Genomic DNA, 11,764 nt, shown 5'->3' with positions numbered 1-11,764 from the left:
TTCCCGCTCGGGGCTCCGGTCGCACCGCGCTCCCCGGCTCCCGCTTTTCCCCGGGGGAACGCTCCGGGGGCGGGATGCGGGAGCAGCGTCCCCCCCGCTCCCGTCCCCGTCCTCCCGGCGGGCTCAAGGCGCGCTGAGCGCCCGCACGGGCCGGCATCGCCGCTGGAATTCCCGCGTGGATCGGGAATAGCGGCACGGGAGGCTCCCACCTGCTTTTCCTCCATCCTCCGAGGGATGAGCGGGCGGGACGGGGGGACCCGCGCCCCGACGGCATCGCCGCCGCTCCGGGGGAACCGCACAGCAGCGGCCGAGCGGCGGAGAACGCCCGCGGGCCGAGCAGCACCGGCGGCTCCGCTTTTTTGGGGGGGATATTTCTGTATTTTCGGGGGTACCGGCGGTGCGGGAGCGGCCGCGGGGGTGGGTGGGTGGGTGGGTGGTGGGCTGGGAGAAGGAAGGGGGTGGCGGGCGGGCGGGCGGAGGGGGAGGCTGGCAGAAATGCAAATCGCTGCCTCTCGCTGTGCCTCGGCAGCCCAGAGCCCGCACGGCCCCGCCGCCGCTCGCAGCTCAGCCCCGGCAGGCGCGGGGGCAGCGGGCGGGGTCCCCCCGGTCCCCCCGCCCCTCGTCCGGCTGGCAGGAGGAGGATGAGGAGCGCCGGGAAGGGCTGAGGGTGGCGGAGAGGCACCTAGGAGAGGGTGAGTGGCGGGGGACAGGGGGACAGGAGAGGGGGAATAGGGCGGGGATGAAGTAGGGAGAGACGGGGGAGAGAGAGGGAGGGGAGAGCTGGAGGGAAGGGAGAGGAGAGGGAAGCGAAAGAAATAATTGGGGAAGGAGAGATGAAAGCAGAGGATAAAGAAAATGGAGGTTAATTAGTTGGTTATTGCGGGGTGGGGGTGAGTGGGGGAGGAAAAGCCTGATAGAGCCGGGAAAAAGAAAGTGAGAAGGGTGGGAAGGCTGGGAAAGGGGGAAGGAAAAACCTGATCGAGCCGAGAAATAGAGAGTGAGAAGGGTGGGAAGAACCGGCCAGGGGAGAGAGAAGGAAAAACCTGATTGAGCCGGGAAAAAAGAGAGTGAGAAGGGTGGGAAGGGAGAAGGAAAAACCTGATCGAGCGGAGAAATAGGGAGTGAGAAGGGTGGGAAGAATCGGGCAGGGGAGAGAGAAGGAAAACCTGATCGAGCCGAGAAATAGAGAGTGAGAAGGGTGGGAAGAACCGTCCAGGGGAGAGAGAAGGAAAAACCTGACTGAGGCGAGAAAAAGAGAGCGAGAAGGGTGGGAAGAGCCGACGGGAAGGGGAGGAAAGCGGGGGCGAGGGCGAGGAGGGGATGCGCGGGAGGCAGCGGGCGGCAGCCGGGGGGAGCCGGGCACAGACAATGGGGCGCGGCCCCGCCGCCTCCACCTCCCGCCGCCGGGCGGGGCCGGGGCGCGCTGGCGCTGAGCCCCGCGCTGTCCCCTGCCAGGGGGACATGGCCCCGCTGCTGGCGCTGCTGCTGGCGGCCCTGCTGGGCTCGGGCCGGGCGTGCCCGGAGCCCTGCGCTTGCGTGGACAAGTACGCGCACCAGTTCGCCGACTGCGCCTACAAGGAGCTGCAGGCCGTGCCCGCGGGGCTGCCCTCCAACGTGACCACGCTGAGCCTGTCGGCCAACAAGATCAGCTCGCTGCCCCGCGGCGCCTTCGCCGAGGTGACCCAGGTGAGCTCGCTGTGGCTGGCGCACAACGAGATCGCCACCATCGAGCCCGGCGCGCTGGCCGTGCTGGCGCAGCTCAAGAACCTGGACATCAGCCACAACCAGATCGTGGAGTTCCCCTGGCGGGACCTGCGCAACCTGAGCGCGCTGCAGCTGCTCAAGATGAACAACAACCGCATGGCGCTGGTGCCGCCCGACGCCTTCCGCACGCTCAAGGACCTGCGCTCGCTGCGCATCAACAACAACCGCTTCGCCACGCTGGCCGAGGGCATCTTCGACTCGCTGGGCTCGCTGTCGCACCTGCAGATCTACAACAACCCCTTCGAGTGCTCCTGCGCGCTGCAGTGGCTGAAGCGCTGGATGGAGAGCACGCTCATCTCCATCCCCGAGAAGGACTCCATCGCCTGCGCGCTGCCCGAGCGCCTGCGCGGCGTGCCCCTGGCCAAGCTGCCCGAGCTGCGCTGCGCCGCGCCCGCCGTCAGCATCACCCAGTGGCCCGAGCTGGACGCGGCCGGGCTGCCCGACGGGCTCACGCTGAGCCTGCACTGCGCCGCCAGCGGCTCGCCGCCTCCCGAGCTGCGCTGGAAGATCCGCACGGCCGGCCAGAGCCTGGAGCTGGGCGGGAGTGGCCCGGAGAGCGCGGCCAAGGAGGAGCCGCGGCCGGAGCCCGAGCGCTTTGTGGCGTTCAAGAACGGCACCTTGGTGATCCCGCACCTGAGCAAGCGCGAGGAGGGCACCTACACCTGCGTGGCCACCAACGAGGTGGGCAGCAACCACTCCTCGGTCAGCGTGGCGGTGGCGGGCCCGCAGAAATACCCGCCGGTGCCCGGCGGGGACCCGCTGGGCGGAAAGGGGCAGGCGGGCGACAAGAAACCCGGCACCGAGGCGGCCAAGAACAGCGTGCTGACCCCGGAGGAGAGGGGCAAAGCGCTGGGCCCCACCCGGCAGAGCCGGCCCGGCTCGGCGGCGGGGCCGGAGCCTGAGGGCCGGAGCCGGGTCCCGTTGGAGCCGCCGGGGCTGGAGAAGAAGTGCGGGGCCTCGGCGGGCGGCTCCAAGTACATCTCCAACCACGCCTTCAACCAGAGCGGCGACTTCAAGCGGCACAGCTTCGAGCTGGGCGTCATCGCCCTGGACGTGGCCGAGCGCGACGCCCGAGTGCAGCTGACACCCACCCAGCCCGGCGGGGGCCACCTGGGCGTGCTCTACCTGTGCCAGCAGGGCCGCCAGGGCCACGCCCTGCTGCAGTGGTCGCAGATCGAGGCCGGCGTGAACTCGTACTGGTTCCAGGGCCTGAGCCCCGGCACCAACTACTCGGTGTGCCTGAGCTCGCCGGGCGAGGAGTGCCGGGTGCAGGTGGTGTTCACCACCAAGAAGGAGATCCCGTCGCTCATCATCATCGTGGTGGTCAGCATCTTCCTGCTGCTGCTGGCTACGCTGCCGCTGCTGGGCGCCACGTGGTGCCACCTGCTCGCCAAGCTGCAGGCCAAGCCCTACAAGCTGATCATGAAGGCGCAGAACCCCGACCAGATGGAGAAGCGCATGGCCGCCGACTTCGACCCCCGCGCCTCCTACCTGGAGTCCGAGAAGAACTTCGGTGCCGGCGAGGCCGAGGCCGAGGAGGAGGAGGAAGAGGAGGAGGAGGAGGCGGGGGATGAAGAAGGAGCGCGGTGGCGGCGCGGGAGGGAGGGGGAAGGCGCGGCGGAGCTGGAGCGGGAGGAGAGCGTGGCCGCCAGCTCCATGGCGGAGTCGCAGTCCAAGGGCGGCGCCGAGGAGTTCGAGGTGCGCTCCGAGTACAGCGACAAGCTGCCGCTGGGCGCCGAGGCCGTCACCATCTCCCCGGAGATCAACGGCAACTACCGGCAGCGGCCCCGCTGAGCCCCCCGGATCCCCCTGCCCCCGCTCCCGCCCCCCGCTCCGCCCGGGGAAAAACCTCCGGGAGCGAGCGGAGCCATCCCCGCCTCTCCTGCCCCTCCTCCTGCCCCCCTTCTCCTCTCGCCCGGTGCCCCCGGGATGAGCCTCCCACGATTTCGTTTCCATTTCGGGCACCGCCGGTGCTCGCTGCCGGCTCGGCGGCAGCAACGATTCCCTCTCCCCCGCCTCCCTCCGCCGCCCGCCAGCCCCGGGTTCGCTTTCCCCTCCGAGGAAAAAAAACGAAAAAACCCCGAGAAAACGGCTAAAAGCAAAAAGCCCGATAGCCCCAAATTCTCTTTGCTGGAATCGGTTCGGTCCCCGCCGCTCCTCGGTGCCCGGTGAGTCCCCTCTGCTCCCCGGTTCTCTCCTGCCGAGCCCGGAGCTGTCCCCGCCGCTCCCCGGTGTGTCCCCACCGCGCTCCGGCGCATCCCGATTTTCCCTGGCGGGTGCCGACATTCCCGGTCCCCGCCACCCCAGGGCGGTTTTCCCGCTTCCCGACGGATCCCGGGGTTCCTCGGCCCCTGGCACTCCCGGGCGATGCTCCCCTCGCCCCGCTGGGTGCCGACATTCCCGGTCCCCGCCGCTCCCGGGCGGTTCTCTCCAGCCCCCGATGGATATTGGTGCTCCCCGGTCCCCACCATGCCCGTTCCCGGTGGGTCCCGGTGCTCCCCGGTCCCCGCCCTCCCGTTCCCGGTGGGTCCCGCTCTCCCCGTTCAGCACCGGGCTCGCCGGGACAGCTCCGCGCCCCGAGGCGCCGGGGGCTCCCCGATCCCCGGTCCCCCATCCCCGACTCCCTGTTCCCGGATCTCCGGTGCCCAGTTCCCGGTTCCCGGCCCCGTCCCGTCCCCTCGGTGTGTTTTGGGTAGAGTAGCCTTGTAGCCAAGTGTGTGAGCCGCAGACGCGCCCCGAGCCCGGGCCGAGGTCGCCGCGGTGGCCACGGTGGGCGCCGGCCCCGCTCGCCCCGGTGCCGCGGAGAGCCGCGGGCGCCTTCTCTGCGCGCTTCTGTCCGTGACGAGTCAATAAAAGGGATTGAAAGTGGAGCCGCCTCCGTGCTTGGGGGGGAAAAACCGGGATTTTGTCCCCAGGGCGGGGAGGGGACAGCCAGGAGGTGGCACCGCCACCGCCGCCTCCTTTTATGTGTTTTACACGTTTTTTAATATCGTAAAAACATCAATTCATTTTTTCCGGCCATAAAGCAGGCGTGGAAATCGCGTTTGCGTGCGAACGGAATCGCCCAAATCCATTAAATCTTCCCTATAAATTCACCCCGGAGAGGAAAAAAAAAAGAATTCCATTTTCTCCCGGTGAGCATCGGAATCCGCTGGAGCAAGGAAACATCCCACGGATGTGTTTTCCATCGTTTTATGGATCATTTTCTGTCATTTTCCAGATCATTCTCTATCATCTTTATCATAATTTCTATCATTTTAATATAATTTGAGATACACTTTCTATTCTTTTAGATATGTTTTTATCATTTTAGATATGATTTATGTCATTTTAGATATCTTTTATTTATCATTTTATCTGTAGTGTATTTAATTTTGGATGGAATTTCTACAATCTCCACCTGTCTTTTTTTTTTTTTTTTTTTTGTAAAAAACATTCCAAACCTCGCTCTTTTTTTTGCCTTTTTTCTCCCCAAACTCCTCTCCCTGATGGTGTCACCTCGATCCCTAAGGGGTCCCAGCACTCATCCCAAAATTCCCGCAGGATTTCTGCTCCAAATCCCATCCCACCAATGAAATCCCCCCGCGGCGATCCAACATTCCTTTCTCCAGGGCAAAAATTCCCCAAATGCCTCCCGAATCCCCCCACAAATTTCCCCAAAATCGCCCAAACCCTGGGAGTCCGAGGCTGCTCCAGGTGTTCGGATCTGCCTGGCAGAGCCTGGATATTCCCGTCATTGTTGACATTCCCATAATTGTTGCTATTCCCATAATTATTTGTGCATATTCCCGCAATTGTTGCCATTCCCATAATTAATTATGGATATTTCCATAATTGCTGACTTTCCCATAATTGTGAATATTTCCATAATTGTGAACATTTCCATAATTGTGGATATTCCAATAATTGTTGATATTCCCATAATTGAGTGTCGTGCTTGGGAGTCACGGCAGGAATGGAAAAGAACAATCATTCCAGCTGCCTTTAATTAGGGAACTGTGGATTCCCAGGAATCCGGGATGAGGCCGGGATTTGCTGCTCTCCAGGAGGCCACGAATAAATGGGGGGTGGGGATTTGCACTTTTCCTGGAAAAAATTCCTGCTGGGAATGGTCAAAGCATCCATGGAGTGCTCAGAATTCCCAAAAATCCTCTGGTTTTATCCCCACGGCTGGAATGAGTGGAGAATTCCAGCCCTGCAGTGGGAATTTCCCAGTTTGACCAGTTGGGAATGTCACAGTTTGACCAGTCAGGAATTCCCAGTTTGACCAGTAGGGAATTCTTAGTTTGAGCAGTTGGAATGTCCCAGTTTGACCAGTAGGGAATGCCCCAGTTTGACCACTTGAGAATGTCCCATTATGACCAGTTGGGAATTCCCAGTTTGACCAGCTGGGAATGTCCCAGTTTGGCCAGTTTGGGATGTCCCAGTTTCACCAGTTGGGAATTCCCAGTTTGACCAGCAGGGAATTCTTAGTTTGAGCAGTTGGGAATGTTCCAGTTTCACCAGTTGGAAATGTCCCAGTTTGACCACTCGAGAATTCCCAGTTTGACCAGTTGGGAATGTCCCAGTTTGACCAGTTTGGGGTGGACAGGGACCGTTCTCATTCCCTTGTGGGATCTGGGGAATAAAATCCCTACAATCCCAATTTTCCGACCTTTTCTTGGGAATTCTCCATAGGGACACGAGGACGTGGCAGTGGGGACATCCCCAGGTGCCACCCCAGGTGTCATCCCTGGGTGCCATCCCCGAATTCGGGAATTTTCCCCTCCCTCCTGACCCAGCCCTGGCCCCACAACCCCTCTGTGGGGTCACCCTGCCACCCTGTGGCCCCAAACCCTGTCCCCAATCCCTGTCCCCAAAGCCTGACCCCAAGCCCTGTCTCCAACCACTGCCCCCAAAGCCTGACCCCAAACCTTGTTCTCACCTCCTGTTCTCAAAGCCTGACCCCAAACCCTGTCCCCACCCTGTGTCCCCAAAGCCTGACCCCAAACGCAGTTTTGGGGAATTGTGTGGGTCAAGGGTTTGGAGGGGATGAAATTTTGGGGGATTTGGGGGGGCAGAGGTGTGGGGTGGTGGAGTTTTGGGGGATTTTGGGGAACTGGGGTGTGGGGTGATGGAGTTTTAGGAGATTTTGAGGGACAGGGAATTGTGGTACTGGGTTTTGTAGGATTCTAGGGGCAGGGATTTGGGATAATGGGGTTTTAGGGGCTCTTGGGGGACAGGGATTTGGGGTGATGGGGTTGTAGGAGATTTTGGGGGCAGGGATGGGGTGACGGGGTTTGGGGGGATTTTGGGGGGCAGGGAATTGGGGTGACAGGTTATTTTGGGGTACAGGGAATTGGGGTAATGGGGTTTTAGAGGATTTTGGGGACAGGGGTGTGGGAGGACGGGGTTTGGAGAGATTTTGGGGTATAGGAAATTGGAGTAATGGGTTTTAGGTGATTTTGGGGTAGAGGGAATGGGGTAATGGGTTTTTAGGGGATTTTGGGGGGGCAGGGATGTGGGGTGACAGGGTTTTAGGGGATTTTGGGCGGCAAGGAATTGAGCTAATGGGTTTTAGGGGACTTTGGGGGGCAGGGGTGTGGGGTGCCAGGGTTTTTGGCATTTTGGGGGACGGGGATTTGGGATAATGTTTTTTCAGAATATTTTGGGTCTCACAGGTGTGTGCTAATGGGTTTTAGGGGATTTTGGAGGGCAGGGAATTGGGGTGACGGTTTTTTAGGGGGTTTTGGGCTCAGGGGTGTATGCTAACAGGTTTTAGGGTACTTTTGGGGTCCGCGGTGTGGGTTGATGTGGTTTGGCAGGATTTTGGGGGGCAGGGAATTGGGGTGACGGTTTTTTAGGGGATTTGGGCTCGGGGGCGTGTGCTAACGGGTTTTAGGGGATTTTGGGGAGAAGGGAATTGGGGTGACGGTTTTTTAGGGGATTTGGGCTCAGGGGCGTGTGCTAACGGGTTTTAGGGGATTTTGGAGGAGCTGAGGACGGGCCCCGCGGGCGGGCGCGGGTCGGTGCCATGGAAAACAATCCGGGCCCGGGGGACGGGGAGGGGACGGGCCGGGAGGAGCAGCAGCAGCAGCAGCAGGAGGAGGAGGAGGAGAAGCCGAGGAGGGCCCGGGAGCGGCGGGACCGAGTCCAGCGGAGCGGGGACACCGGGGCTCCACCGGCGGTGACGGGGCGGGGGCGCGGGCCCGGGGAGCGGGGCTGGAGCGGGGGAAAACCGGGAAAAAATCGGGAACAAACTCCAGGAAAGGAGGGAAGGAAGGAGGCAGGGCGGTTATTCACGGCTCTGGAATGCGCCGGGAGGCGGCGGGGGAGCCCCGGGGGGCTCTGGAAAAGGGGTGGGATGCAACCCGGAGCTCCAGGAGGGACAAAACTGCGGGATTGCTCTCCTCAGTTCATGGGAGATGGGGTCTGTCCCTCCCTGGGCACCCCAAAATGTCACCCGGAGCTCCCCCAGAGCCAGCAGGGCGCCTTTGGCACCCCTCAGATCCCGGTGGGGTTTATTCCCGAGAAATTCCCGCCGGGAATGGCAGGGCTGGGAACGGAGGGCAGGGGAATTTGCCTGCGAGGCTCAGACAAAGGGGTCTGGCTGCCAGCTGCTGGGAATTCCGAGCGGGAACGAACCTCTGGAGTGCCCTGGAAAAGTCACCGAGAGGGGAATGAGGAGTTAAGTCGGGAAAAATTCCCTTCCCAAGAATTCCAGCGGCCACGGGGACCCCACAGCCCCTGGCTGAGAGAAGGAGCCGGGTTTTTTCCATGACACGGTCTGCGAGCCCGCTGGAAATCCCGAAAATTCCGTGATTTATGGGAAGGCTGGTTGGGAAAGAGCTGCGGTGGCTCTGTTCCTCCTCAGCTCAGCGGGAGGAACCCGGAACCCCCCGGCTCTCGCTCCTCATCCCAAACGTTTCATCCCAAACCCGGAAAAGGTTTTCCAGAGGGGGAAGGACGAGCTCGAGGGGGAGAGGGGGAGCTCCCCTGCTCAGGCCGGGATTTAGGGAATCTCCCAAACCGCTTTTGCCAGCTGGAATTGTTTCCCATCCCGGCTGTTTGGCCGGGCTCATTCCCGTCTCTGTCCCCGGCAGGGCGCAAGGATGAGGCCGCTGCTGGGTGTCCTGGTGCTGGTGACTCTGCTGTCCCCAGGCCTGGCCTGTCCCGCGCCGTGCTCCTGCTCCACCAAGAAGAACGGGCGGCTGCTGGCCGAGTGCGCCTACCGCGAGCTGCGGGACGTCCCGCGGGGCCTGTCCCCAAATGTCACCATCCTCACGCTCTCCGCCAACCGCCTGGGCCGCCTGGGCCGCGCCTCGCTGGCCGAGGTGCCCGAGCTGCAGTCGCTGTGGCTGGGCTACAACCACATCTCCTCGGTGGAGCCCGGCACCTTCGCGGCCCTGCCGCACCTCAAGAACCTGGACCTGAGCCACAACCGCCTGGCGGATTTCCCCTGGCAGGACCTGCGCAACCTCAGCGCGCTGCAGATCCTCAAGCTCAGCAACAACCGTTTGGCCGCCGTGCCCCGCGGGGCCCTGGCCGGCCTGCGGGAGCTGCGCTCGCTCTGGCTCAACGACAACGAGCTGGCCACGCTGGCCCGCGGCACCTTCGAGGGGCTGCCGGCGCTGGCGCAGCTGCAGCTCTTTCACAACCCCTTCAACTGCTCCTGCAAGCTCTTCTGGCTCAAGGAGTGGGCGCACGACACCTCGGTGGTGCTCTCCAGGGCCGGCTCCACGCTGTGCGCCTCGCCGGCGCGGCTGCGGGGCCGGCCGGTCACCGACATCCCCGGCGCGCTCTGCGTGCCGCCCTCGGCCCAGCTCACCTACCTGTCCGGCCCGGCCGCGGCCGGCCCTCGGGACGGGCTGACGCTGACCCTGCACTGCAGCGTGGCCGGCAGCCCCCCGCCGGAGATCCGCTGGCAGATCCGCACGGCCAAACGCCGCGTGGACATCCACGGGCCCACGGTGGCGCGGGACGGCGGCGCCAAGGCCGGGCGGCAGCAGCGCTTCCTGGCCTTCAAGAACGGCACCATGGCCATCCCCGACTTCGGCAAGGAGGATGAGGGCACCTACACCTGCGTGGCGGTCAACGACGTGGGGACGAGGGACGTGTCTGTCAATGTGGCGCTGGCCGGCTCGGCCAACCCGGCCGAGGAGCTGCCCCGCGATGACCCCCAGGCCGGGCACCCCGGCGGGCACAGCTGCGCCAAGGGGGACGAGCTGGACCCCTCCGGCATGGGCGAGAAGCTGGTCATCGTCTACCGCGTGTCCGGCCAGGCCCGGAGCGGCGCGGGAGCCCGGGAATTCCACCTGGGAATTCTGCTGCTGGCTCTGGGGCCGCTGCTCTGGTGAAGGGTGAGCGGCGCCTCGGGATTCCCGTTTTTTCCGTAGTTTTTCCTCTCGTAGTGCCTTTGCTGAGCTTCTGGCATCCGGGAGCGCTCCGGAGCCCGACGGGGCCACCACAGGGGTGGGTGCTCCAGCCCTTGCCGTTCCCGTTCCTGGAGGAACTCAGGGAATGTGGGGCGGATCCAGCCCGGATCCAGCCGGGATCTGCCACCAATTCCCGGCTGTCCCCACTTCCCGCCTTTCTCCCTGCCCAGATCTGAGGCGGCCACAGGAGGTGACAGCGGTGACAATCCCGCCCCAGAGCCACCCATGGCTGCCACTGGGGAGGCATCCAAGGATAAAATCCCTGGAAATGGGGTCCTGGGGGACACAGATGGGACAGAGGATTGGGTTGGACCCACAGCCTTGGATCGGGAATAAATTCACCGGTTTTATCCCTGTAGGAACATTCCGAGCACCTCCAAGGCCTTGGAATGCCGCAGGAATCCCAAAAACCCCCTGACCCTCATCCCAAAACCCGTCTGGGCTGGACCCACCAGGCTTGAGCCAAAGATTCCCAAAGTGTTCCCAGTGGGAATGGGGGAAAGATTGGGAACAGCAGAGAAACTGAGCTGCCTTGAAGCCATAAACATTCCCCGAGTGCTCCAGAATTCCCAGTGGGACAAATATTCCTTCTCTGGGTGTCCCAGGAAACCCTCAGGGGATTTTGGGAATGTCCATGGCCCCTGGACTGGGAAACAGCACCAGAATTCCCAGTGGGATCTGGGCACACCCTGCAGCCCCCTGGCCTTGTAACGCCCTGTAGGGACAGCAATAAATGCCTTTAATTAATGCCTTTAATTAATGCCTTTAATTAATGCCTTTAATTAAGAAATACCCATCATAAACACCTGTAATAAGGAAACAATTTTAATAAATACCTTGAATTAATAATTACTTTTTTATAAGCACCTTGAATAAACTCCTTTTTTTTATCTAAACCAGCTGGGCTTCGCTTGGTCTGTGCATCCCAAAATCCCAAAATTCCCTGAGACGGCAGCTCCTGGGCTCCCCCGGATTGTCCCCAACCCTCCCGGATCAGGGGACACTTCTGTCATTCCCAGCTATCCCAAATCCTTCCCAGTGCTTGAGAATCCCCAAAACCTTCCCAGTTCTGGAGCATCCCAAGACCCCCAAATTTCCCTGTTCCCCCCCACCCCAAACCTGGAAGGAACCCCCAAAAAGCTGGGATACCCCAAAATCCTCCCCCCTGCAGCTGTCTGGGAATGGAATTGACCCCAAAATCACAGCCTGGAGCTCTCCAGCACCAAAATTCCTTATCCAGAGGGATTTTAGGGAAAGGGCAGCCGAGGTCTCTGTGGGGAGCTTTTGGATTCCCACAAATTTTTCCCACTGTGGGATAAAAACCGTGACCCCAGTGGAAGTTTTGGGTTCATTTCACGGGATCTGACTTTTAAACTCCATTTTAGCCCTGGGAATAGTGGGACCCAGGATGATTCCTGAAATTCCAGCTGGGAAAGGGGGCATGATGACGCAGATTTGGGGTTTCCAGACGAGCCGGGAAGCAACAGGAAGGGGAAGAAATTCCCAAATCCCGCCCAGGGCGCTGCTGCTATCCCAAAAAACACACAAATTCCATGGATCTCCAGGGAGCCTTGGGTGGGGCTCTG

General features: G+C 61.7%; 2 protein-coding genes across 2 annotated transcripts; both read left to right on the top strand.

Moving 5' to 3' along the window:
• Positions 1 to 472: 472 nt before the first annotated feature.
• LOC139597003 (immunoglobulin superfamily containing leucine-rich repeat protein 2-like) lies at positions 473 to 4,632 on the top strand. Its single transcript, XM_071441882.1, has 2 exons — positions 473 to 692; positions 1,456 to 4,632. Exon 2 carries the CDS (start codon positions 1,462 to 1,464, stop codon positions 3,556 to 3,558), a length of 2,097 nt encoding a protein of 698 aa, XP_071297983.1. The 5' UTR covers positions 473 to 692; positions 1,456 to 1,461; the 3' UTR covers positions 3,559 to 4,632.
• A 2,719-nt stretch (positions 4,633 to 7,351) lies between these two features.
• Positions 7,352 to 11,074, top strand: ISLR (immunoglobulin superfamily containing leucine rich repeat). Its single transcript, XM_071441888.1, has 2 exons — positions 7,352 to 7,930; positions 8,847 to 11,074. Exons 1-2 carry the CDS (start codon positions 7,778 to 7,780, stop codon positions 10,098 to 10,100), a joined length of 1,407 nt encoding a protein of 468 aa, XP_071297989.1. The 5' UTR covers positions 7,352 to 7,777; the 3' UTR covers positions 10,101 to 11,074.
• The last annotated feature ends 690 nt before the right edge of the window (positions 11,075 to 11,764 follow it).

The sequence above is a fragment of the Agelaius tricolor genome, unplaced genomic scaffold (assembly GCF_023055355.1).
Source record: "Agelaius tricolor isolate 1412-34295 unplaced genomic scaffold, bAgeTri1.0.p SCAF_16, whole genome shotgun sequence".
Taxonomy (NCBI): Eukaryota; Metazoa; Chordata; class Aves; order Passeriformes; family Icteridae; genus Agelaius; species Agelaius tricolor.
The sequence above is the reverse complement of the archived record's forward strand: the minus strand, read 5'-3'. Positions and strand labels throughout refer to the sequence as shown.

Excerpts from the sequence above, each read along its gene's own strand:
- LOC139597003 (XM_071441882.1), top strand. The coding sequence starts at position 1,462 with ATGGCCCCGCTGCTGGCGCTGCTGCTGGCGGCCCTGCTGGGCTCGGGC.
- ISLR (XM_071441888.1), top strand. The coding sequence starts at position 7,778 with ATGGAAAACAATCCGGGCCCGGGGGACGGGGAGGGGACGGGCCGGGAG. Across the intron at positions 7,931-8,846 it reads ACACCGGGGCTCCACCGGCG|GGCGCAAGGATGAGGCCGCT; the intron begins GTGACGGGGCGG and ends TGTCCCCGGCAG.